The sequence below is a fragment of the Serinus canaria genome, chromosome 1A (assembly GCF_022539315.1).
Source record: "Serinus canaria isolate serCan28SL12 chromosome 1A, serCan2020, whole genome shotgun sequence".
Classification (NCBI taxonomy): domain Eukaryota; kingdom Metazoa; phylum Chordata; class Aves; order Passeriformes; family Fringillidae; genus Serinus; species Serinus canaria.
Window position 1 is genome coordinate 59,673,151 of NC_066314.1, and position 27,837 is coordinate 59,700,987.

The 27,837-nt window shown below is 43.2% G+C and overlaps 1 protein-coding gene across 1 annotated transcript; it reads left to right on the forward strand.

Annotated features, from left to right (window-relative positions):
* The first annotated feature begins 919 nt into the window (after positions 1–919).
* FAM180A (family with sequence similarity 180 member A) lies at positions 920–27,588 on the forward strand. Its single transcript, XM_009094153.4, has 3 exons — positions 920–1,226; positions 24,256–24,356; positions 24,657–27,588. Exons 1-3 carry the CDS (start codon positions 1,151–1,153, stop codon positions 24,996–24,998), a joined length of 519 nt encoding a protein of 172 aa, XP_009092401.1. The 5' UTR covers positions 920–1,150; the 3' UTR covers positions 24,999–27,588.
* Positions 27,589–27,837: the final 249 nt, after the last annotated feature.

Genomic DNA, 27,837 nt, shown 5'->3' on the forward strand with positions numbered 1-27,837 from the left:
CCTTTCTTACTTTCTATACTTGCCCAGTTTTACACCAGTGTGAATTCATGGGTGTCTGTGCATTTGTTACTGGCTTACCCATAAAAAAAGAGAATTAGACTCATCACTTCAGATACCAAATGGAGTACCCCCTATCCCTTGGTTTTGTAAATACTCCTTGTATCCCTATTTTTCATCAGTTTGCTCCAACACACACCAGCCTGCTGTAACTTTGGTGCTGTACTCCCAAAATGCACCCCATGGTGCTGCTGCTGAAGCTGTGTCAGGGACAGTAGATACCTCAGCTCCCTCCATGCTGAGTCAGCCTGGGATAGACTCTCCCAGGGCTCTGCTCCTTGGCACCAGCATCAGCCAGGAGATGTCTGTCAGTAGCCTTTTGTTTTTCTCAGCTTTAGTCTTTATTTTTCTCAGCTGAATGTGGAGACATTCAGCCTGGCTAATGTAGACTGTCCTTAGGGTTGTTCGGTGTTCCTCAAAGTTCCATTGAGAAGAGCCAGTTAAAGATTTGGACCTTCCTGTCATCCAAATGGAGGAAAAGGCCAGTACTTGTCTTGCCTAGGACTGAAATCTAAAGGCAGCATGTATGTTCTTAATAAAGGAGGGATTATATGAATCACAGTAGCAAAATGTTCCTGCAGAGCACTTGCCCCACTCCCTGGCTGCAGTGTCTGAGGGCAGCTGTCCATCATTCCAGGGGAGGGATTGGCCTTGGACAGGGGTTAGTTAGTGTGTAGCCCCCTGTGTTACAGAGGAGTAGCTACAATTCCAGAGTCTCTTTTAATGAAGATACTTGTGGCTGTTTATTGGACGAAAATAAATTCCAACTGGCCCATATAACAAATGAAACTCAACTGCAAAAATGTAATGATATTTATTCACCCAGCTGCCAGCAAACTCACATGCACTATGAGTCATTCCAGATGTGGATAAAAACAAAGTCTGTCTGTGAAAGAAAGTTTCCTGATCCCGAGGAGACTTGGTTTGGGAGAGGAGCTGTGCGCTGACTTCAGCTCTACTCAGAAGAACAGGCAGGTTCTTCTGCAAAGGGGGAGGGGGAGAGGAAAAGCCATCATTTATTCCTGAAAAGAAAGGAGCTGGGAAAATAAAAAAAGCTACTGAACAGCTAGACATTCGTATTTTAAAGAGAAGGATGCTTTGGAAGACTCTGGTGCTGCTGCTGTTCTATTACAGTGCTTATGCCACTGTGACCCACAGATGGAGCAGAGGTAAGATTTCAACCTGAAAAACTATTTAAGAGAAAAATTTGAGTTGTAGATTTGGTCTCAAATTATGTTGCATTCTACATGTGTGTGTGTGTGTGTGTGTGTATATATATATATATATATATATATATATACTATCACAATTATAATTTTTTCCCTCCAACTCTGGAATTTTTTTTCTCCGTTAAACAGGTCAGCTAAAAATATACAGATAAATTTTAAAAAAAATCACATGAATAAGTGCAAAAAGGTAAAATGATATATTCATTCTATTAGAACAAAAATATATAAAATAGCCCAAGAACCAAAATTACATTCTTGCACTTTTTCCCTTCTTCTTTCTAATTTTTCTCCTGCATTAACAACAACAAAAAAATATAGCTCATGAAACCTTAAAGTGAAAGCCTGTGCAGTCCCAGATGGCATAATCTGCTCTAGCAGGAAAATACCTGGCAATAGTAAAGCAAAGAATGCCTGGATTGTGCAAGGTGCCTGGGAATGCTGCTACCCTACCCTGGCAGGGGAGCACAGGTAACACAGGGGAAGTGACTGGTGGCTTATCAGGCTTCAGCTGCCAGTACACAGTTGTGACATATTTGTAATTTTTTAAAGTGTGACAGCAGCATATGGAATGTTTGGGGACTATTGGATGGCACAGGAGATGCTTGCTTCAAAGCTAGTGATGATGTCCTTTCCCTTTTTTGGTTTTATTCTCTCCTCTGGTATTTGGCACTGGTTCAGGAGCTGCTGGAAGTGGAGAAAGGAAACACCTCCCAATAGATTTCTTTGGTTCTGATATTGAGATGCACAGACATTTAAAGGAACCAGAGTCTGCTAAAAAAAAATAGAGCATTTAAATGCCTCCCTCCCTACTCCAGTCTCCTCATCAGAGCTGGTACCATTCCAGTCTGACATTTGGGTTTTGATTTTGTAAGAGAGGGAATGGTTGAGGGGATTAATGAAGAGCTACACAGTCCAGCTCAGGCTGCTTAATTTTTCCTTACAATGCCTAATTATTCCTTTCAGAAATCCCTGGTAGTGGGAGCTCACTGGCAGGGCTTTGACCTGGGGCTCACCATGGCAGGTTCTTTCCACAACTTTTTCATCAGACTCTTGGCTGATACTGCATGAGTCATTGTACCTGCATGTACCTTACTTTTCTCTTCTGCTATAAGACTGGAAATAGCACCAATATTTGTCATAAGATCCTGTAATTCTGTAGGTAAGAATTTTTTGTTCCGGGGTGACACAAAAATGTGAGAAAATCAGAACTAGATCTGTATATATTAATAAAAAACCCCACAGCCCCACCCTTTGGAGGAATGATGTCACATTACCTAAGAAATGAAAAAAAAAAAAGAAAAAGGAGTTCAATTTCATGTAATGATCACTATTCAGTTAAAGGATGTCCTTCACTTTTGCTAACACACTTATTTTAATTAAACAACATCGCAACCCTAAAAGAAATTTAAATAATAAATATTAAAATTAAATTTAAATAAATGCAACTAATAAAGTTCAGTTTTAATCACCATGAATATTTAAAGAAAAACATCAGAACCCTATTGTGCCTTTTGGGAAAGCAGATTTTTTTTTCAAGCTGGAAGCTCTAGCAATTATTATTGGAGGCTTCAGAGGGAAGAGCAGATTCATTCCCTGTTGTGATAAGGAGTTCAGCTGTCACAAATAGTGGGTGTAGGCATTTTCTGAGGAGGAAACCAGATTTCTTTTCCACATCTACTGGGACTATTCTGCTCTAAAGATGTTTTAGAGTCATGAGTCCTTCAGCAATAACCATTTCAGTGAATCTCCATTCCCCTGAAGTGTGTGTCAGCCCAACCAAATCTGCAGTACCTTGAGAGGGTCCAAGCACTGTCCTAATTTTTGAATTGCTTACAAACCTAGGATAAAATTTGAGTACTGAGCAATGACACATTCTTCTGCACACTCAGAGCTCTTCCCTCCCTCCACAAATGACAACTGACTCTTGTTTAGGTTAAACTTCAGTCATTTAAGCCTTATCCAAGTCCTGATTTGTTTTGCAGTGCAAAGCAAAGACAGATCAGCATCTGGTCTGAGGGAAATGAAAGACAGATCTGTGTATCATCTCCATGCTGACTTGTCATCCAGATTGTTTACAAACAGTAGGGCAAAGTTCTTGCTTTAATTGCCAGCAGTTGTTGTTTGCAGTAGAAATGAGCAGTCAGTATTGTATACAGCAATGTCTGGCTGTGACCATTTTTCCATGGGAAGCACTGGGGCAGCCTGGGATCCCCAACCCTTGTAACCAATCATTCAAGCTTTGGCTCAAGAAGAACTCAGGCATGAGAAAAGACGAACACACTTTTGCTGGCTGGGAACTCCCAACTCCCTTTTCCCTTTGCTTGGAAGCATCAATGAGTGGGGAAAAAAAAAAAACCTAGAAAAAAAAGCATTTCTGGCAGGAAAACAGAGGGCTTTATTCATCCCTTTTTCTTTTTAAACTGCCTCAGCCTTTTGCATTAAAAATCTCACACACACTTCTCAGCCTGCCTTGCTTGAGCTGTGGACACAGGTCCAGGAGTCACAGGCAAAACTTATTCCCTGGGATGGGTGTGTTTAAAATAACAAAGAAAAGATCCTGAGTGATGATGAAATAATTTTCTTGTCATCACCTTCAGTTTCCTTGAGCCTTTTGTAGGTTTAGCTGCATGGAAGTATCCTCTCAGATTTTGTGAACCTCCTGTCTAGGGAAAAAAGGCAAAGAAAAAAGGTAATTAAAAGTCTCTACTGACTAAGTATTATTCCCTATGCAATGGCAGAGGTGAGGTTATATAAATTCTTCAAGTTCCAAATAAGAATTACACATCCTAAGAGATGTTTCTTCTGAAGAAACCAAGGAACAAATCTTGGGTTTTAACAACAAAAAAAGCAAAAAATCCCTTTCCATGCAGCCATGGCAACCAGTGTCACTGCTTGCTGGTTGCTTCCATCAAACTTTGAGAAGTATCAATCCACTGGAGAGCAGAAGGCAGTCTTATGAGCATTACAAGAGTTGTCTGCTCCCTGAGGAGAAACCCTAAGGCAATCCTTACTAGCACAACTCAGCTGGCAGAGTTTATTTGCTGTAAAGGCTGCCTGATTCTAATAAATGGGACACACAAACAGTAGCATTCTTGCTGTGTGTTTACTCAGGGTGGGAAGATGCAGATTTCTTATGGTTGTGGCTTTTGGACAGTGCAGGAGCAGCTGCAAGGGTGAGTTCACCCCTCAGTGGAGGCTGGAAAAGGAAATGTTAAAAAACACAAAATAAGAAGGTAGAATGCTTTTCACCCATCAGTGTCTGAAGGATATATCAGCACCACAGAGGTCTCATGCTTTTGGGGAGTTTTTTGTGCTGTTCCTTCCAGACCTCAAAAGCATCACTACAGTCCCATCAGATCTATCTGGTCCATGTGCACTATTTTCTACCCAGTCTCTAGTGGCTGGTGAGAGTGAAATGGCTGTTTGAGAGCACCAGGGGAACAGTCTGCTCTCCTTAAAGTTTTTCTGCAGAAGGAATTCCTTGAAAGAACCATCCCAACAAAAGGTCCATCCTTTTTGTTCCCCACAACATTGCAGACTCTTAGTATTTGCTCTGGTGTGGTGGGAGCTCAGTTTGTGGGTTTGGTGGAGCAGCTGCTGCCCGAGCAACTTTGGCCTGCTCCTCCTGCTTGTGGGCTTACCCTGAGCAGGCTGGCAGCTCTCCAGGGCCAGGAGAGGGAAGACTGTGTAAAGTGTAGAAGAGAAAATTAGACTGGTTGTTGCTTATTGTATTTGTGTTGCCTCCAAAGGAAGGAATGATGAATCTGACTCCATGTTCTCAGAAGGCTAATTTATTATTTTATGATACCATATTATATTAAAGAATACTATACTATACTAAAGAATACAGAAAGGATACTCACAGAATGCTAAGAGATAATAATAAAAACTTGTGACTCTCTCCAGAGTCCTGACACAGCTTGGCACTTATTGACCAATGAGTGAAAACAACTCACAGCAGAATCCAATGAAACAATCAGCTGTGCTAAACAATCTCCAAACACATTCCACAGGAGCAAAACAGAGGAGAAGCAAATGAGATAAGGATTGTTTTCCTTTTTCTCTGAGGCTTCTCATCTTCCCAGGAGAAAAATCCTGGGTGAAGGAGATTGTTCAGAAAATGTGAATGCCACAGTTGCTAGAAAGCCAGCTAGTACTTTTGTAAGGAAGCACTTTTAATCTCTGTGGTCATTTGGTTGCTGGTGATCTCTGCTGTGTGTGCAAAGATTGAGTGCCTCAGAAATTAGAGCATGCCCTTTATCCCCACTCCCTTTCTTTCTATTTCCCTCTCTTCCCTGCTGCATCTCATATTGCATCCCTACAGCCAGGCACCCCCTGCTTGAGCAGCTTTTGGGATTCCACCACCAACAGTAACTCTTGGGTGACTTTTTTGGCTTGGAGAGCATGAGCAAAAAGAACGTGGCCTGAACACAGCCTGTAATTGCAAGAAAAATGGTCAAACACATTGAGGTACCCAGTGGTCCTTCAGTAAACCAGGTTGTGGTCTGTGTTATTTGATATGTAGCAAGGTTTTCAAAGATCTGGTCCAAGTTTGAAAAGAAGTTACATCAGCTGGTCCAGCTACCAGAATTTTTTAAATTGTAATGTCTATCCAACTTCTAATTTCTATACAGACTTTGTTCTGCAATTCTTTAAATGTGCAATGCAAATGAAGGAGACTGAAAACTAAGGAACAGCACCAACTCTGTCTAAGCCTGGCTGTGAAAAGAATGTTACTTCTTATGAGGAAAATGCAATATCTCCCTTTCCTCTGGCTCTCATGTGATCACTTGGAAAACTGCCTCAATTGCCCCAACTTCCCTGCTTGTTGGGCCCATCCCAACAACCTCACTGGAGCTGCAAAAGGTGATTGATCTGCAGAGTTTTTCCCACCTACCCAAAGTCTGTTCCATGAGTCTGACCAGCTCCTGGAATGCATGTTTGTGGGCTGGAGTCCCCTGATGCAAATTATTTCTGCACCAAATATTGCAACTCTGTCTGGGAGGAGATGAAGGCATCTCCTAAAAAAGGTCTGGAGAGGGATTTTTCTAGTTTTTAGTTTTTTAGGTTTTACTAGTTTTTACTTTTTATTTAGTTTTTACTCTTTAGTTTTTACTTTTTTTTTCTAGTTTTCTTTTTTACTAGTTATTAGTAAAGCTGCTTGGTGTTGCAAAGGTAGCTGGAATATCACAGTCTCTGAATGGATTTAACCATGGTAGGATAAATATCCAGTTAAGCAGGGCTGTGACTGTAATCAAAATCCATTCTAACATGTCCTGATTCCCCAAATGCTCCTTCAGGGCCAGACTTAATTAATTTACCCTGCACGGAGGATGATCCCTGAATCAGAATTCACAGTGGATACCTGAACCTGAAAGACATGCAAAGGCTGCTCAAAAAATAAAAAATAAATCAGTTTCCAATCTCTTCCAGGGCAAAGATGCTAAACTCAGATGAGATCAGGGGGAAGACAGATTATGGAAGTTTTCACATTTTAGTTTAGATCACAGATGGATTTTGTACTTTTTAAAAGCAGTCATGCTGTTAGGAAGGATCTAAGTGATTCTGAGACTTTATTCACCACAGGAAGCAGCCAAAAAATGGCTAAAGCTCACTGTTCACACAGTAAAAGTTAAAGAGAGACAGGAAATAGACAATTTTGAGAAAACAACAGGAGGAAGACACAAGAAGTAAAGCTGTTTTCTCTTTGGTATGTCTTAGACCAAATGAGATCAATTTTCTTGAAGTGGCACCTGTAGAATCTTCCTGGTGGTCCCAGTTCCATCCCAGGACTGAGGACTGCCAAATCAGTTTGCTGCCACTTTGGCCATCTTTCTCAGAATTCCTGCATGCTGTAGTGTCACACCTGTTTGCCCCAGTTCCAGGGGTGGAGCTTTCCTGGGATCTGGATCAGTTTGCACAAAGTTCCTCCTGCCCCAGCAAAGCCCAGCAGGGAAGCACCTCCTGCCCTTGAAGCCCCTGCTTCCACTTTCCCCTGGAAACATCTCCCTTCACCTCCCCCCCAACAACCATCCCACTGCTCTCAGTGCCTGTGGAGCAGGCAGTGTTCTCTTCCAGGGGTGAGGCAGCTCTGTGGTGAATGAAGCAGCTCATGCAAAGACTATAAACCCCTCTGAGACCCTCCTGCTGACCCTAACTGCTGGCCCAGACACCTCAATGGCACCTGGCTTTACAGGAACTTCTTTGAGCCTCATAAGCTTTTGGAGGCCTATAACACACCTAAGATAGCTTAGCTACTTTGGGAGGCATAAAAATTAACAGGATGGCTTCTGTTGCAGCATGTGAAACAAAGAGGTTTAATAAAAGGGAAAATAACAAACAGAATAACTGAGTTTGGTGTTACAGGTTTTTGGTTCTGGTTAAACACTTTACAAAAGCAATTAGTATCTTTGTTCTCTTCTTTTTCTATTAAATTGCCTAGGTGAGACTTTTTGGCTTTTGTCTAATTAGCTATCCTTAAGTTTAAGATGAAGTCTTCTGACTCTTATAAAGTGTCTTTTCACTTAATCGAGCTAACTTCTAGGCTTCTTTCCTTTTAAGGGGACAAAGAATAGTTTTGCCACTCTGTCAACAAAAACCACACTCCTACACCTGGCATTATGCAAACACACAGAATAAAAAAGAGTCTGTCCTTCTCCAGAGAACTGTCAGTGTAATTAAGGAGAGGAAATATTAGCATCATTTTTTGTTGTGAGGCACAGAGTCATTAAATGCCTTGTCCCAGATCCCTTCAGGATGGCTGTGTGTGTATTTAGTCCTGTGTATTGTTAATAGCTGTGGTTATTTTATTTTTCAATTCTGTTTCTGAAGCATAAAGTGCTTTTTCTTGTCTTCCTGGGGTGGATCATGCCAAATCCATCAGGAGTGCAATGACTTCTCATGCAGAAAGGAATCCTGTCAGAAGCACTGAATGGTACAGTCTAATTGGAAGGGGAGCCAGCAGGCCCTAATGAACATCACCAGGCTGCAGGGGCTCTGATTATTCAGCTGGTGACAGGCAAGATGTAAATTGCTGAGGTAAAGAACTGAGTGGGGCAGCAATTAACTCTGCAGCACTGCCTGTGCCTGGGTTCAAGGCAGGGCAGGACCCACAGGGCAAGCCCAGGAGAGGAACTGGGGACTGCCCACAGGCACAGGGCTCTGTGAATGTCCCTGCAGCCCAGGGCTCTGCTCAGGGGAGCTGAGTCCATCCAGGATGCAAAGAAGCCAGCTGGGTCCATGGACCTGGCTGCAGCAAAACAGGGAGCTGTGGGAGTGTCTTGGTTTGAAGGGCACAAACCTGGCCCTTGCTTTAACTTTAAAAGCACTTCAGTGTGCAAACCAGCATGACAAAAGTCAGCAGTAGTTTTTCTGCTCTCAGGAGTGAGGCCACATTTCATTATCTGAAATTTTGCTGCCTTCCTTTTTAAAAATCTTCCAGCCCAAATCAGGTATTTGTTATTTAAAGAGTTTTCAGCAAAATGGCACTGGCATGGGTGAAGGTGATGGAGGGTCAGCTGCTCAGAGAGCAGATGCTGGGAAGCAGAGGGGGAAATGTATCAAAGCATTATTGTATTTGCAGGGTGCCCCGATGAAGGCAGGAATGATGAACCTCACCCCATGTTCTCAGAAGGCTAATTCTTTATTTTATGATCCTATATTATATTAAAGAATACTGTACTAAGCTATACCAAAGAATACAGAAAGGATACTTGCAGAATGCTAATTACAGAATAATGAGAACTCATGACTCTCTCCAGAGTCCTGACACAGTTTGGCCCCAGTTGGCCAATGAGTGAAAATAAGTCACAGCAGAATCCAATGAAACAATCTCCTGTGGTAAAAAATCTCCAAACACATTCCACATCAGCAAAACAGAGGAGAAGCAAATGAGATAATTATTGTTTTCCTTTTTCTCTGAGGCTTCTCTTCCTCTTAGGAGAAAAATCCTGGGTGAAGGGTTTTTTCAGAGAATGTGAATGCCACAAAGTATCATTAAAAGGAAAAAAAAAGCAACTTGAGAAAAAGCTGCAAATGACACTTGTTATTTAACACAAAACAAAAACCCCAAGGGGATGATCATCTCTTGGGTTTTCCCTCTGACTGGAAGGGAAGAAAGTCAGTGCAGGGACCCTGTATGTCTCTGTTGAGCCTGTCTCTCATGACACCCAAATCCTGTTCAATTTGGGAGCTGCAATGGCAGCTTTATGATCTATCCCCTGCCCCATGCTTGCTCCTTCAGATACATTAGGCCAGCCCAGATGTGCAGCACAGGCTGTGGTGTTCCCATGGCCAGTCCTCAGCCAGTTCACCCTCCCTGAGGTGCTCCAGGCTGCTGCAGGAACCTGTCTGCACTTCTGTCCCAGTGCTTGTTGCAGCACAGGCTCAGAGTCGGGCTGGAGGCTGAGAGTGGGAGGAGGAGAGAAGCAAAGTCAAAAAAGCTCCACTACTCCCAGTTTCCACAAACATTCCTTTCCTCTGGTGAAAGCATATGTGAGGCCTTTCCTGGCCCACTTTGGTGGTTAGGTTTGGCAGCCCCCCAGTTCCCCTGAGAGCAGCCTGCATACCACTGGTCCTCTGGAAATTCCTCCCTGGCCACAGGGAAGCAGGTCAGGAGCCAGGCTCCAAACCACTGAGTCTCCCTCTGCTCAGGAGGAGCCAGGTGAAAAAAGATGCTGAGAAAGGGAAAAATAAATTGTTGAGTGCTCAGAAGTGATTTGGGAGGAAATGGGACAATGGAAGGACAATGCTTCAGTCTCATGTTGGTGACCAAACTCACAGGGGCTTCTGTGACACCTGCCTGGCCCCCTCAGCCCCTGGCAGGGCACAGGGGCAGCAGAACACTTCAGATAGGTTCTGCCCAATTGTAAAGAGAGCAAGGACTGGATGTGGATATCTGCTGCAAGCCAGAACATTGGGATTTAATCATCTCCATCCATTTGGCAGGTGGTGGTGGTGTGCCACAAAAATTACCTTGATGCTTCTGTTCTCTTCTCTGTCTTGGGAAGAGCAGAGACTTTCCAGTCTGGCAGGGATTGTTTGAGCCACAGAGAGGGAAACAGAGACAAAGGCTAAGGACAGAGATACTGAGAAAGAAAGGGGTGGAGGCAAAAATGAAAATGGTGTAAAGGAGGGGAAAAATGAAGATAAAGGAAAGGTGCAAAGAGAGAGAAAATATATAAATATGGATGGGAAATATTAAAGTGCACCACATCAAGATCAGAGTAGCATTGTCTCCTTTGTCAGCATGGTATGCATCCTCACTTGAACCCACACTTCAGCAGATGCCCATCTGTCACAGCTGGTCCCCATCTTACCCCTCTGCCTCTCAGGCTCTTGGAATGGCTGCTTTCCTTTGGAGCTGGCTCTGCCTTTTTCTCATGTAAGCAGGACTCAAGTTTACTTCTAGTCCCCAACAGGCTCTCATCCTACCAGGATACTGAGCCTTCCAGTCTGGGCAATTGACAGTATAAAAATTAAAGTTACTGCTACTGAATCATCAGTGTGGCAGGATTTCTTCACTTTTTTTAACCCCTGCCTTTGATCTTCTACACTATGTAGGCAAAAAGACTCTTGCCACTGCCCAGGAAACAGCCTGGTTTTTGTTCCACAGATGCTGCAGGGACCTTGCAGTTTTACAGGACTGTGGAGTACAGCATTTCCCATTAACATCAGTCATAAGAAACAGCACCACAACTGCACAAGTCCTTGTAGGTCCCTGTCAGTCCCTGGAGGGATGGATCAAGTTTTGAAAGCCCTCAGCTTCCTCCCTGGTTTTCATCATGCTCACAGCCATGACATTACTTTTTTGTTTATGCTTGGCTCTGAAGAAACACAAAGTGTTTATTGAATTTATTTATTAAGCACAGATTTTATGTCTCAGAGAAGTGTTCATGTTTAAAGCCCTCTTTTAAAATAAAAGACATTTAAAACATGCTTCATTTTTTATTTATGTAGTTATTCATGGCTTGGCACTGAACAAACTCCATTTCCAGTTAAACACTACTTGTGGACCTCCTAATATAGTACAGCATGTGTTGAGTGAAACCATCTATTTTTCATAGTTGCAGCAACTTCTGTTTTCCTAGATTACCATGCCAATTTGGCAGAAAGTTTTGGAAGGTAATAGTCAATGATAAAAATGTATACACTACTTGTTCTGCTGCTTTCTACTGCCAGGTTTTTAATAAACAACTCAAAGGGGCTGTCCTACCTTGACCTGTACTTAGCAAACATAAAGCTCAGTTGGGTCCTCACAAAGGAATGAGGATGGAAAAGTATCCAAAGATTTTTCCACACTGGGCTATCCCATAGCAGGAATCAGATGCAATCAGCAAAAATCAGATCTACCAGCCCCAGTCAGGCCCAAGTGGCAGGGGACACTGTGTGTCTGCCCTGTTGGGCTCTCCAGCAGGAGAGGAGGATGATGATGATGATGATGATGATGATGATGATGATGATGATGATGATGATGATGTGGCCCTGTTGTCACACAGAACATCAGGGAAAAGCCAGGGTGAAATGAATGGGCATCACAGCATCTGTTCTCTGCCTAAAACCAACCTGCTGTTCTGAGGGAAGACAGCAACCTCTTGGCTCAGGCCTGGGCACTGCTGCCTTGTAGGGATGTAGAATCCTGCAGGAAGGCAGAGAAGGATGGAGATGTTTAGCAGAGGGACTGAGAGATGGGGCAGTCACACAGTCTGGGCAGAAGTGCTGCCATGGTGCTGCATTTTCCATGTTCACAGCAGGGAAGTGCTGTGGGCTTCAGCTGATGAAGTCTGGTTTTGAAGAATCTGCCTGGTAAATTCCTGAGTGTTAGGGATACCATAACAAATTGTATTTCCCTAGAAAGATGCTCCTTTTCTAGCCAGAAGCTATATTTTGGGAGCAGGCTGCTGGACACTTGCTGGGAATTTCTGGATGCCCTGAATGACTAGCTGCATGTGCCATAGCCCATCAATCCATCAAGAACCCAGTTCTGTCAGCCCCACTCCCTGTGTGTGCTGCTCACAGCCAGTGTGCTCCAGCCAAAGGGAATGCCAGAGCTGGATGCCAAATCCTCCAAAGGAACACAGAGGGACTCTGAAGTAAACTATCACCATCAAGGCAGACAGCTCAGTTTCTACATGCACAAATTCAGCAGTGTAACCAACTTGTCACATCTCTTAAATACTCCCTTTCTATTTTCATGATCAAAAATGGAAATGTATGTCATGCCCAGCTGGATTTTCACACCCACTTGTGATGTTCCCCCAGGAGCTTTTCCCTGCTGGTTGAATTCATGCTACAAACCATGATATGATATATCCTCTGCTGGACCTGAGGCTGGAGCTCATCATCCCCTGGATGTCTGCCTGCTGAGGTGGAAAAGAGTGCCAGTCCTTCCCACTGCAGCTCCAGCTGGGAGCAAACTGTGCCTTTCTGAGCTGTTTCCAAAGCCCAGTGCGTTTCCCTCTGGGTGCTTTTGCTGACAAATTACCACATGTATTATTCAGGCAAAGTTATAAATCACCTTCTGAGCATTCCTTTCACAACAAGCCAGTGTGCTCAAGGCAGCCTGTCTCTAACCCACCTCAGTGGTTAACAGCTACTAATCCAAGGAGCTCAGCCATGACAAGCTAGTTTTCATTCTCTTTCATCCATCCTTAACCTTGGCACTCAGAGGTCAAAGCAGAACTTAAAGATTAATGGGGCTAGCATTTGGAATTATAAATAAGGAGATAAGATGTCCCTGCCTTATTTTGTGGCCATACTAAATGTCAGTCTACCCCTACAAAGGACCTCCGTGTTCCAGCATCTCAGACAATGATTACCCTAACTTGACAAAGGAAATCATCTGAAGATGATGCAAGATGGGTATCAACCACATATTCATAACCAGGTGGTGTCTGTAAGCTTACTTTTTAGCATCACTAAAAAGCTGAGGAAGATCTGTCATGCAGATATATCACATGCTGAAGTCCAGCTTTGGCAAGGAGTGATTCTGTAGGCCAAAGCAATAGACATCAGGCAGACCAGAAGTTTTTTCCCTAGCAGGATGTAACCCCCACACCAGCAAAACCTTGCTAAGCAAGCTCATTTCTTTATGCAAGCTTCAGGGTCTCTGAGCTAGCAAGGGGAAAGCCCAGATGTAGGAAACAACAGGATGAGATTTACAATGAGTATCACAGCATCTTAATTAAAGTGCTTCTCCACAGTAACAATGTCTTCACACACAGAGGAGTTAAACCCAGGAACTGACTCCCAGCTGGTTTCAGTCAGCAGCATGCTAAAGAGTTTCGTGGAAATCAGGCCTTCCTCCCTTTCTCTAAATTTATTCATCCTACATTTAGAAGATGAGGTCATTTTTTCCTTAAACATTTACTTACATTATTTTCCCAAAAATAAACCAAAATCTATTTTATAAGTTCAGCTCAGATGGCTCCAGAGGAGGGTGTACATTAAGGAAGAAGAGCTCTGAATCAAATACATCTAATACAAATACAAATTGGCAGGGAGCCACTGGGAGATGGCACCTGTAGGGGCAGGGACTGCAACAGTGAAAGAGGTTGAGGGAGGTTTTGAATTTCCATCAACTTCAGGCACAGCTGTCAGCATTTTGTGCCTTCCAGGTCTCTCTCCTCAGGAAACAGGATATTTGGTTATTCTGTTGGCTGTAAGATTTCTGTAACCCTGACTCTGCCGTTTTGGTCTTTCACAGCACAGGGCTCTCTGTGGCCTGGCTGCCAGCAGAGCAGCATCCCAGGGCTGGTGGTGCCAGCTCAGGTCATCTGAGGATCTCACCCACAGTGTCCAGCAGCCTTTAACAATTTGCAACATTCCAAATTTTAGCAAGGCTTTCTGTCTTTAATGGTGAATCCAGTTGTACATCAGTCTCAGCTTTATTTCAGCAGATTTAGAAACCTGAAAGATCTTGAAATAGACAGGTTTTAGAAGATTGGAAAAATGTCAGCTTTGTAAAATGGAAATCCCATATGTGTGTTTGTGGAATGGGGGATGCAGCTATAAACCAAACCCATTTTACATTCATCCTTTACTTTTCTATGCTATGTTTATGACAATATCACAAAGATTGTCTTGGCCCAACATCACATCTGCACACATTGAAATCCGCTGATCAGGCTTAGTGGAGGATTGTATTTGAGCTTCACCAATATTTCAACATTATTTCCACAGAGATGCAGACATTAACATAAGGGGGCCCAGACATGCACACAGGTGGGTACCTGACAGAATAGATGTCTTCCCATGCTGATCCTCACTCACCTCTCCAGCAGAAACATGTGTTTGCCCTTACTCCCACCAGGGATACAGCCCAGCTTTCCATCCTTCATGCTCTGCTTATGGAACAAAGCAGCTGTAGCACTCCAGTTCAGAGACAAACCTAAATCCATCTTCAGGTCTTGAGTCCCTTTCTCAGACTTCTTACTTTTATTGACACTACTAGAAATCAAACAATGATTTGAAAAGGCATTGCCTCCAAAAAAAAAACACACATTTTTTTTACAAAAAGTACCAGTACCCCTATTCTTTTTGTTTTCTGGGCAAGGCTGATTTATCCTCTTTCTCATCCAGCACATATTCATGTCATTAAGAAAACCCCAGCAGGTGCATTGATATTTGGAGCTCAACGAGCAGCTGGAAAGGCAGCTGGGGTTTCCCTGCTTTTGAAGAGCAAATGAAATCCCAGAGCTGAGGAAGCAGAAAACTGATATTTATGTATTCACTTCCTAACAACTTATTTCAATTTGGATGGGGTTCTGAAGAAAAGGGGAAGACATTTCTGGTTGTTTCCAATTGGAGTGAGAAGATATGGTCAATCTAATGTTTGTTTCTCCTCAGTTCTGAGCTGTGATATTCATACTTGGTGAGGATGAGGAGTACCTTCTTGTTCCATGTGTATGAGCAGTTCATACATGAATAAAATAATAATAATAGTTGGCAATCAGATCAGAAACTGCTCCTAGACCCACTGTCAGAACCTTGAATTTGTTTGCCAGTGGAAACCATTCACAGATGGCTTAAGTGAATAATTCCAGGGTCCCTGGCATTTCTGAGCTGTCATGTGATCTTGGAAAAAATATTCATACTACTCCCTGCTAGGTCTGTGGTTCAAACTGGAACTTTGATTCTTTTCTCTTCATCCAGTCTGGGAAAAAATTTTACATATTCTTGCTGCCAGTTGAATTTCCTCGTTAAAGGCTCTGTGGGGTGTAAGCATGGAAGTGGAAGTGTTTGGGAGCTGATGGTCCTGCAGCCAACCCTCTCCTCTAGCAGCAGCACTGACTACCCTTGTTGAGGTGGCCATCAACAACAAAAAAACGGATCTTATCCATCTGGTGGTTAGATCAAGGGTGTGCAGGCATGAGGAAGAGCTTCTGCTTTTTCTCCCAGGGCTGATTTCCATCCTTAGGTCATCTGAGGACTTGAATCACCACCAGCTACACCAGGAACAGAGCACATCTGCACTGGGAGTTTCTCACACGTAGAAATGCTGCTGGCGTAGCAGATGTGTTGTGAAGTGAGACAGCTAAAAAACAGCACTGTTTTTTTTGTTTGCTTTTTCCCTTCATTCACGACCAGGCAGATTCCTGGCTTAGCTGACTGTGTGGCCTCACAAAGAGGTGTCAGCACCGTGGGAAGGAGGGAGGGCCGGGCAGGAGCTGCTCCTTGCAGCTGCAGCTCCATTAGGTCAGGCTCAGCAAAACCCTAATCAGGATGTCACCTCTGCCTGCCAAGACACAAAGGAAACCCAGCCATTCCTTTTCTTAGTGCCCAGTGACTCAGCTCTGAGGAAATGTATACCTGGGAGGTGGTGCAAGGCTTGAGCCCACCCCTTGGGCTCTGCAATGTTGATATAAAAGGGGCAGAGAACTGGTGAGAGTGATTTTGTGCTGTGAGAAACAATTGCTCACTTTGAAAATTTATAGAGGTTTATTAAACCTTAACAAAAATAAAACAAAAGGACTATATAAGGAAAAATTCACAGCTCTGGGACCTGCCCTCATGGATTCCACATGGCCAGCTCATCTTCAAGATGGATGCTCAGTCTTTTATACCCCTGGGGTTGCATCAGCCAGCCCTGGCCCCTCCCAAAGTCTGTCAGTCAGCTCTTCTTTGCCATTTATCAGTGGAGACTGCTTGCTTGTCACTGGATTGGAGGTCAGGTGTTGCCATGCTGCACCCCCTGAGCACCCCCTGAGCTTTTCCATTCCCCCCTGCCCCATGGAAGGGACACGTGTGCAGCCTTCTTTGTACCTGCCCTAGACAGCCCTGGCTGTCTGATGGCAACAATACAGAGGGGAAAGGGAACTGTAGGGAGAACAGAGGGCATCTGAACTACAATAACATCACTAAAGCTTTTCTTAATATTCACACAATAGTGATCTTTTAATTGTGAGAGCCAATCATCTCATTATCCATCTCTTGGAGCTGCTGCAGTTCTGTCTTTTCCCATGAAGTAGAGCTCTGGCTTCATTTGCTCTGTCTGCATTGCTCAACACCTGAGGCAGGTGCTTCATTCTGCTCCTTGGCTGTTTCTGCACAGCTCAGCACCAAACACCTTCCTTCCTTCCTTCCTTCCTTCCTTCCTTCCTTCCTTCCTTCCTTCCTTCCTTCCTTCCTTCCTTCCTTCCTTCCTTCCTTCCTTCCTTCCTTTCCTTCCTTCCTTCCTTCCTTCCTTCCTTCCTTCCTTCCTTCCTTCCTTCCTGTCCTTCCTTCCTTCCTTCCTTCCTTCCTTCCTTCCTTCCTTCCTTCCTTCCTTCCTTCCTTCCTTCCTTCCTTCCTTCCGCCACTTCCGCCACTTCCGCCACTTCCGCCACTTCCGCCACTTCCGCCACTTCCGCCACTTCCGCCACTTCCTTCCGCCACTTCCGCCACTTCCTTCCGCCACTTCCTTCCTCCCTCCCTCCCTCCCTCCCGGGAGAAATGGCAGTAGATTGGAGCATCGTTTTATCCCTTTGCCTGTTTATTTGTAGGAAACTAGGAAATATGAATTGGAAAGTATTTCAAAAGTGTTTAATTAAGAGTTCTTGGTGTCTTTCCCTTGGATCAGAACGATTGTGAGCACCTCAGACAGGGAAGGAGAGGTGGCTCTGCAATGAAGACAGGAATATAAAGTACGGGTCCATTTCCTGAAATTAACTCTGTTACCACAATTATTTATTGCCTATGAGTTAAACCTGTGCAGCAGAGTTGATATTTCTTTCCTTTATTTCTGCCCTTCACTTACACAGTTTTTGCCAGTGTCTACTCCCAGTTTGTGCTAATAAAGCAGCAAACTGAAGGATAAGAAAACAAGATATTTCACTACTTCTTTCCTTCAGTTTCTCTGGATGCATTTTTTTCTCTTCACACCTTCTGCAGTGACTTTACTCCAGCATTTTAAAGGCCTCTCCTGGCTGACTGGAATGTTTTCTTATGAGCATAAATAATTCCAGGTGGGCACCCCTCCTTATCACACCAAGGGAAGAATAAATAACACACTGTGCATTGTTTCAGCCTGGGAACAGGTGAAAATGCTGCATAATGGAAATTCCATATGAGGGAATAAATTCTCAGACCATTTTAGTTGGTTGGTGCTCATGATATCTTTGAAACCATTTCACTTAAGTCATGAATGTAAATATCCTCCACCTCTCACAAACACAGGCCCAGGCAAACCATTTTCTTCTCTAGCAATATCCATTTCTGCAAGCATAATGGTTTTTTGATCTTTCTAATACACCTTTGCATTTCTTACTTGGGCCAAGTAGCTAGACAGGCTATTACCACTCTGTTTTTGGATGGGAATTCTGTTGCACATTAATCTAATCTCACACATCTCAGGTCATTTATGAAGGGCAGAAGTTTTATGGTAGGAATGGGTTCTCTTTTATGCAACTGAGACACCCTTTCAGATTGTGTTTGTTCCTTTAAAAGGAGGTAAATTAGTAAAATCTAACTTATTTTGAAAAAAATGGATAATAGGTTGCACTATGGAATTAAACAATAAGTGTTTTAAAGTTGGGGTTTTTTTTCCTAAGAACAGTATTGCCTGTTGCCAACTTTTGTAGGGAGATCTACTTCTTACATCCTTATTGACAAAACTTTTCAAGACAAAGCTTTTCCTTTAACCACTTTTTTCCTTAATAACTAAATATGATGCTAATGTTTATTCTCAATTTTAGTCAACAGTTATGAATTAATTTTATCCTTAGGAGCTAAGATAGCAAGGATGTGAACTGAGGGCAAAAAGAGGCACATTCTCTTCGTAGCTGCTTTTAAACATGTGCTAATTCATGTTGGTTTGTAATTAAAATGTTTTCTCCATCTCACTGCTGTGTTCTCCTAATGGGCATTTGGATTTAATTCCCAGTGATGGAGATTTAAATGTATCAAAGTTGAGTACAAGTCCTTGCTTTGCACTTGTTGTCATAGGAGTTACTTATGTCAGTAAGTACAAATGCAGACAAGTTTCAGATGCTAAACTGTAGCACTGCAGCATTTTTTTCCTTGTCTTTCTAGGATTTTGTATGTGTTTCTCCCTGTTTTATCTCCCTTATTCTTCCTCCAAACCCCCAGTATGTCAATTTCTTCTGCACTGGGGGACAAAGTGTTCAGTGATTTCTAATATAGCAGTTTTGATACAGAGAAGCAAAAAAAAAACCGAGGAAGTATAGCCAACACTCAAGTTCTGCCCTGGCAACAGCTGCAGGCCCAGGACAGGGCAAACACCTTGCAGATGGTGAATCTGCATCCTTCTGGGGATGAGCCAAGCACAGGACAAGGAATAAAAAGCATAAAACACATTAACCCTTTAATAATCCTGCCCTTTTTATGATTTACATTGCCACTTTCACTGCCTGACACACCTGTCACAGGTTACCATCCCCCCACCCTGGTGTAAGTGAAGTTTTGACACCACTGCAGAATGGTCAAGGTGGTATTTTCAAGGATATTTCCCTGTTAGCCTGAGGCAGCAAATAGGGAATAGTGAATTGTTACTCCAGCAATGAAGAAACTCAGCATGGACCCACCAAAGTGTCATCAGACAGAAACAAAATTCTTTATGTATAATGGATACTTCTGGTCTGTGTGCAAGCCCTCAGAAGTAAGGTTATCAAAGAGAAACATGATACAAAAGCTTTTTTCAAGTGTATGCAAAGTTTGACACTCATGTCCTCTTCTCTTCTGCACAGCCTGGTCAAGGAGAGTTCAAACCTTTGCTTCCCACACAGTTACAGAATCAGCCAGGAAGAATGGGCCAGGCTGGGAGGGAGCACAGTGGATCACCTGGTGCCACCTCTCTGCTCAAGCAGGGTCATCCCAGAGCACATGGCATGGGATTGTGTTCAGACAATTTTAAATATCTCCAGTGCAGGAGATTCCACAACACCTCTGGACAATCTGCTCCAGTGTGCAGTCACCCACAGAGTAAAGAATCCTCTTGTGAGCATTTCAGGCATTTGCCCTAAAATCCAAAACAACAGCTTCTGGGAACTGCCCAGCAGTCTCTGCAACCAAATAGATTCACTCAGCCTGGACCACTCATCATTTTTGCATGGCATTAATTATAAAGGCCAATGCATCTGCCTATGCAATCACTTTATGGGCAGTGCTGAGTTTTTGTTTTCTTTGGCAAAAACTTGAATCCATCTTGAAGGATCAAATCCTTCTTGTTCCTCTGCTCCTCCTGTCCTTCATAAAAGGTGTCCTTCTGAAGCAATGAGATAACTCTTCTCCATGCCTCTGATGGCAATCAAAATCATTCCTTCTGAGTCATAACCCCAATTAAACTCTTCATGCCCTAGCACCCCAGGGAGCTGTGCTTGCTCTGGAGCAATGGTCTGCACGGGGCCAAAATGGTGCTTCACACCTTTTCACTGGGGAAGAAAAGGGCATGGATGATGCACAAATAACTGAGAACTCCTGCAGCTATGCTCTGTGCTTATTGAGCAAACACAGCACAGGAAACAACTGGGAAATAATGAACAGATGCATGAACTGGAAAGCAAAACTAAACATCTGTACCCTCACCAATCAAACTGCAGGGAAAACCTGGGAGAGGATCACAAATATTTACCACACAGCTAATGAAGTGCAGAAGATTCTGGCAGAATCTCTTAAGAGAGATGAAAGCATCTTTAAAATGAGGCTATTGTCAGCCTCAAATGTGATGTTTTGTTTAAGCCATAAAGATGCTTTAGCTAAGTGGTTAGAAGCAGGTCAACGAGTTGGCAAACACAGATTATTTTTTTTTAAGAGCCTGGGTAGTCTTGAAGGAGAGTGGAATTGAGTCAACAGAGCAGTAGGAGGCTGGATGTGCTCCTGCAGCAAGAAGAAATGGAGATTTCTGTGCCAGTTTTGAAGGGCACTTCTAACCAGCCTTAGCAGGAGAAGTGTGGGCTGGCTGCAGTCTCCAGGCAGAGGCAGTGGTGCTCTCCAGGCCAGGCAGGGCCAGGCAGGGGGGTCTGGAGAGAGTGGCTGTGCTCAGATATGCTGCTCTCTCTGATCCACCTCCAGCCCCAAGCAGGCAGCAAGGCAGAACTCCCAAGGCCTCTCTGCAGAAGGGATTTGGAAGAGGATGAGCAGTTATATATAGATATAGAGTAGAAAATGTTTTCAGTAAGGACAATGAAAAGCTTATTTTTCCTAAACTGTCTCTGCAAATCATAAGTTTTTTGTTACATGACTGACCAGCCCTTAGGACAGAAGCACCCCTATCTACATTGGAGATGTCTTAACACATTTATAAGAGAAATAAAAATAATAAATCAATTGGAGACTCCCCACAGACTTCAGAGATCACTAGGCTGGGCTTTCTCTGTCAATGCTAATAGGGGCTGTCTGCTGCTTCTTGGCTACTGCCATTGAAATGAACTGGCTGCATTATGAACATAAAATCATGCACATCACCCTGCATCACCAGTTGCTTGAGAGCTTTATAGAGAAGTCCCTTGGAAAAAATATTAGAAAAGAGTTATAAACTCTTCTACTGTTCTTTGATGTCCCTGGACAACTCATGACAGAGATGGAAGTAAATGCAGAAGAAGTAAAAGTCAGCAAAAAGCTTCAAGTGAAATTTGGAATCATTAAATGCAGAAACTGACTGAAAACCTTTCTGTATCTCGGCTGTTGTACTTAGCTGACACGTGTGTTAAGTCAGTACAGTGAAAATCAGAGTGCTTGCTCCAAGTGTTCTTACAGACTTGGAGGAACTCGTGAATTCGTGGAGAGGACTGTGGGGGGAGTGAGGGTGGAAGGATTTCACTACTGAGCAGAAAGGAAGAGAAAGGAAGAACTGAATAAAATGCAGATCAGGAAAATCAGATAACCATGACAAATACAAACGAGCTCTGAAAGACACTCTGAGTCTCTAAGAACTGTAACAAACTTTAATATGGTTTGGGAACCAGATAATGAGATCAGGGAGTCAGTGCTACAGAGGCTGCTGTGCTTCTTCTGTGATACACATAAAAATCCCTTCCTACCACAGAGCAGCCCAAGCCCTTGTCCCTTTGAATCTCCTAACAAACCCTTCTTCTCCCTGAGGTGTTACTTGTGACTCAGCAAGCACTGAGTCAATAGTGTGGCATTCATTTCTGTGGGAGTCCTTTGCTGAGGCTTTTCTGGGTGAGTGGTGATGGGCTGATGCTGGTGGCTCCCAGCTCAGCTCCATGGTGGGAATCTCTGCTTGGATGGAAGCTTAAAAGCAATCAGTGTGATGACAAGAAGCATGACAGCACTGAAGCAAGGTGCCACAACCACTTTTCCCCTGGCTCAGGGGATATTTGAGATGTAAACCATCTGCAGATGTAGAGGTACTCCATGCTCTGAGGCTGTTTTCACCAAAGGGGCATCTAAAAGCTAAAAGGGATAAAAATGAATAGTTGCCATTATGGATTGAATTTTTGCCAGCTGCTAAGTAATTAGAGTTTTAATTGCCCAGTAATAAAAGTTTTAATTACTCAGCAATTAGTGCTTGAAGTTTCAAGTGCTTCACATGCACTCAGTTGCATCCTTGAATTGTCAAGAGCAAAAAATGGAGTGGCTCCAGTGTGCCTCAGCAAAGCTCTGAGCAAAAGAGGGGAACATCAGGGATGGAGCAGCTATGCCTGAAACCCATCCTAACTACTCTAACTACAGTGTGTTTGTTGCAATTCAACAAAACACTTTTTTCCTAGCTAATTGAAGACCAAAATACCTTTTGTATCATCAAGTATTAATTGCTTCATACCTAACATTATTGTGATTCATTTTCTATACGCAGGACAATAAAGGTCCTGAGGCTCTGGTTTCTCCTTACTTTACTAGAATTTAAGTATCATTAACAAGCCAAACTGTAACAAAGTCAGCAGTTGCCAATGGTGCAGGAAGCAGGGCTGCATTTAGGGTACAGAGTCTGGAAGAAACTGCATGTATATGATCTGCTTGGGTAACCCCAAAGAGGCAAATTGTCTGATAAACCATATAGTCAGACAGTTGGGACAACTTTTCCATAAAATAATTACAGTTGCTCCAGCCTTTTTGGTTTGTTTTTTGTTTGTTTGTTTGTTTGTTTTTATTTTTTTTTAATGCCCAGAAGAGAAAGAGCTTTACATGATGTTCAGGTTTTTTTTACAGGCAGCATGCAAAATCCATCACAAGAACTTTGGCAAAACCAGGCAAAATTGATTTAGTAAAAATGTTTAATGGGAAAAAAATCTGGTAGAGGATGGGTAGGTTGAAACTTTCCAAACAATTCAAAGTAAGCTGCATGTTCTGTTCCATGTTACTCATAACTCTAAAAAATCTTAATTTTGATGGGGAATCATAACGCCTATCAAAATTTGGGGAATTTGTTTCCTTTTTTCCTTAGGCTGGTTTCCAAATTTATCTGTTTGCAAATAGAGTTGAAGTTGAGAAGTGAAGTTTATGGGAAACATGCCAACAGTCACATAAGCACAAGTTAAAAAACCAAACCCTTCCTATTCCTGAATATTAGAAAAAAATCCAACAAATTCAAATTATGATTACCCAAACATCAAAATAGAAATAATATACAAAAAATAATGTACAAACAAAACATTAAACAGAGGGTTTTTTCCCTTCTGCTCTGAAAGTCCACGTATGGTTTGTAACCTGGTTAATTACTCAAAGCATTTAGGTCTTCTCTAAAGCAGCTTCAGATGTTTTCTATACCCTGGACTGTCCAGGTCACTGATTCCACACAGGCTCTACCTCACTGGGGTGCTGAGTTCAGGGACTGTAGATATGTTTCCTGTCTCATTTCCCTGTGACAGTATAGTGCACTTCACAGTGGTGAGCAGATACCTGAGGGTAGCAGGTTCTGTTTTTTCCAGTTGCTACACTGCAAAATATTGAAGTCCCACTAAGCTGGGATTCACCTCAGTGCCTGGTTGTAGCTGCCTTGTCTAAGCTGGTAGCAGGCTCAGTGAAGTGACACAGACATCTGGGTGAGTCACTCCTTCCAAGTGTAAATGCCCAGGACAGATGAGCTGGTTACTCTCTGGTGGATCCATCTCTAATAAATAAGGAGAGATAAACTTTTAGGCAATTGAAACCAGGAGAAATGCAGACTCTCAGAAGCATGACAGTGGAAGGATGGGCCAAATAAAGTAGGTTTTGTTGAGCATCAGTACTGATTTCCCCTTTCAGATCCAGGAAAAGGGCCTGTGTTTCAGACAATGTTAACGCTGCAATTATCATTATTCCTTTCACCTCTCAGGGTGCAACTCAGAGTCCCAAGCTTGGATAACAAAGCACCCTGTGTTAGGCACCCTATGGATCCAGCTCACCTCCATCCTTGGTCAGTCAAGGTCAGAGCAATCCCTGCCAACATTTCATTTACAGTTGAAGGCCATACTGTACAGTAAGATTTTGCAAGAGGCATTTTGTTTTACTTGATTCTACTGCTGAAAATTGCTGCTTCTTGTCAGTGTTTGGCACCTTATGGAGCCTCTCTTTTCCCATTGCTGTTTTCCAGCTGTGCTTTTCCCAGCTGCTCAGAGATTCAAGAGGTCCTCAGCTGCCTTCCTCAACCCAGTGTTACAGCACTCGCTGGAAGATGTGGTCCTGCTTTATGAGGTTCAGTATTTGGTTCCTTAAGACTTAAGAATGGGGGTGGTGCCCACACTGGGGTTATCCATTACATGGCTTTGTGTCACTTTTATTCATCCCAGCAATAAACCCCTGGCTGTGTGATAGCTCACCAGAAAGGTGGGAGCACATGGCAACTTTCTGGTCTTTCCCCACCTCCAGACAGTGCAACTGTCTCCATTTGACAAAAAAGTTAAAGACCCAAGGACATGTTGTTAATTCGCATGCACTCTGTCTAGAGTCTCTTGGAGAAAATAAATAGCTTTCTGTGTTCTGGTTTTGTACCAGTTTCTTTTAGCTGAGCTTGACATTGACAAAGGTCAGAGGATCTCCATCAAAGATGAGGAGCTGGCTTCCCTGAGGAAGGCTGCTGAGTTTGACACCATCTGCAACGAGATTATCCCCAAGAGCATCCCAGAGATCCGCAGGCTGAGCAGCAGGCTGTCTTCCTACCCGAGGGTCCTCAAGAAGGAAGACTTTGAAAGGACAGTGCTGACCATGGTCTACACAGCCTACAGAGCTGCCCAGTCCCAGGGGCACCAGAAGGACACTTGGGCTGAATCCTTTGTCAATCTCTACAAAGCTCTGAAGAACGACTTGATGCTCCCATACAGCAAACAGCCTTCATAGTGGAAGGGGAGCAGCAGCTCAGCCAGCTGCTCTGGCTGGTGAAGGACACCTTGTAGCACACCCACCACTTTATTCTGGCAAGAGTTTCATAGCCTGCTTCGTGAGAGATTGTTCGTTTTCTGGCTCCCTCTTGTGGACTCTGCTTTCTAGTTCCGTGCTAAATGGTGAAAACGTCTTCAGTCCTGGGAATTTGATTTTTGTGCTGGCTTGGAGGCACCTTCTGTGACAGGAAAAGAAGGCAGTCTGGTGTACACCCAAACTGCACACCCAGACAGGCCTTTGTTTCAGGCAAACCCTCGATTCATCCTCTGGGTTTCCCATAAGCAATGCATAAATATACATATGTGCTTGTGCTCACATGCTGGTGTGTAAGTGCTGCAGAGTGCTGCTCTCCTAGCTGGGATTCACCTCAATCCAAGCTCGTGTTCTGGCTGACCAGAAAGAGGATATTGCACAGGGATGAAGGTCTGCTGCCTTCAGAAATTGTGCCACATATTATCCATTCCAAATGTTCTCATAAATAAGCACCCTCTGATTCACTTTATTTGGCCGAGCCGAGTTTAATTGCAATAACATTTTCAGAAGACAAAGGGCATTGTGAAGACCAGCAGCAAACAATGCCTGTGAACGTATTCCCCACTTCCTGGAGCTGTCCTCCCAAACACTCTGCAATCATTCTTTCATTGTTTGCACATGACTTTGCTTCTGCTGCTTGGATTTTTTTTTTTTTTTGAAAGGAGCATGTATTTGTCCTCACTGGAATCCAAGGCAAGACAAAAGCCCTATTTAATTTAAAAATGACACATTTTTCCTGGTTCTATCACTTGAACGTAGATCATCCAAACCTGTGCTCCAGAATCCCCCTGAGGCAAGGGAGGAAGGTGCATTAAAACATACCTGGTGCTGAATTTGGCACTGTGGCTCTCTTTTTTTAACAGTAAATTGTATATTCATTTCAGTATCCTTGTGTTTGTGTGTGTGTGTCTGTGTTCATGCATGTGTGTGCACATGAGTGCTGAGTACGTAGAAGAATCCCAAATTGTTCAGTCAGTGAACAATTGCATCTGACCACTTGGCAGAAAAGGCTATTTACCAATTCAGTGGTGCAAATTATGATGGGACCAGCAAAGGAAAAACTGTAGAAATACTGCAACCAATTATAATGAACTCCCAAACAAGTCATGAACGAAAAATAGACAGAAAAAGGAGATCTATTTTGTCAGAAGGATGACTAGCTATCAAAAATCCAAACTCTTCTGAATCAAACCCCCCTAATGTTTATGTACAGGAGATACAAACTCTGTTCTTCTATGGATATTAGAGGTGCTTCTGCTTCCAGGCCATGGGAAAATAGCTGAACATTTATTTCATCCTTTCATAGCATCATTTTCTGTTTTTCTGCTGCATCATATATTAAGGATGCAGGTCAAAATCACAAACCCCTGAGACTAAAACAAACCTAAGGATTCCAGCCCAAGTTCTGAATCACATTTGACTGCTTTTGCATCACTTGAGCAAAAGGAATTAATTCTTCTCTGTCCCTTAACAGAGGTACTGCAAGGATTGGAGCTGAAAAAAGTCCACCCAGAAGCACAGCAAAGAGCACAGTGCAAGCAGTCAGAGCGCTGGGTTTGGCAAACAAGCCCAGTTTGTGGGTTTGGGGAAGCACAGCAGCCCTGGGGCAGTCTGGCCATGGCATTAGCAGCTGGACAAAGGGCTTATAAAAGACAGACTCAGTCTTGTTTCCCCCAGGAGTTTCTGGATTTTTGTGTGTACAAGTGTGCACGTTCATTTAGACACACCAATGTGTAAGTGCGCTTTTATACCTGGAGGATTTTGTTGGCCATCTTCAAAGCCTGTCTGGCAGATGGCAAAGGAAACTGCAAAATTCAGGCACAAAGCTGTGGGCCACAAATATCTCTGTCTGCTCTGCTTGCACACACAGAGCTCAGCACCCCCAGAGCAGCCTTGCTTTCCTGCCCATGTGCCCTTTGAGCCCTCAGCTTTAACACTGATGATCTGCTTGTGATTTCTTCCCTCTCCCACCCCCCATGCTTTATGAACACATGAAAGGGAAATGCCACAGAGTGCAGCTCTGCCTTTCCAGCTCTGCTTCCTGGCTCCCTGAAACACCACTTGCTGGAAGAGCCTGGAGTAGGGCAATTCATAAATGCCTCATAGCCAGCTACTCAAGTCTGCAAAAATCACAAGAAAGAGAACTCAAGCAAATATTAATTTCTGTCAGAGGACTAGAGCAAATATTATTTGTTATCTCACCAATCAGAGAAATACCTCCCAGCCATGCTCCTTGCCCCATAACAGGACTGCCCAGCAGAGTTTACTAATCATAACATATCCCATAAAAAAGAATTACAGATAATTTTTAATATCTTATAATTCCCTATGGCATACATACCTTACCATACTTACAAATTGGTAACTGAAACATTTATTTCCCCAACAGAAAATAAAGGTTTTATGAGTTTGTTTCCCTCCTTCTTTTACTGTGTGTAATGTAAGAAAGAGGTTTATTCCTTGGGAAAGTGCTTGGACTGCCCAGGTTAATTTAACAGAGACTCTCAATGTAATAATAAAAACATTCTACATAAAAGTCATTGCCTTTGCATTGTATTGATTTCAGCAGTAGTTTTACTATTTTGCAGCTTCAGCTTGAGTAATTGCTTATCTCAGACTGTGAAACTCTACAGGGACCTATGGTACTGGAGAGGAGAGGGAACAGCCCTTCCCTTTGAAGGAGAAAATAAACAGAAATGAGGGTGCCTCCTTTTTCCAGGGCTCAGGTGGGAAAGAGAACTCTGCCTTCAGGGAAGTTCCCTGG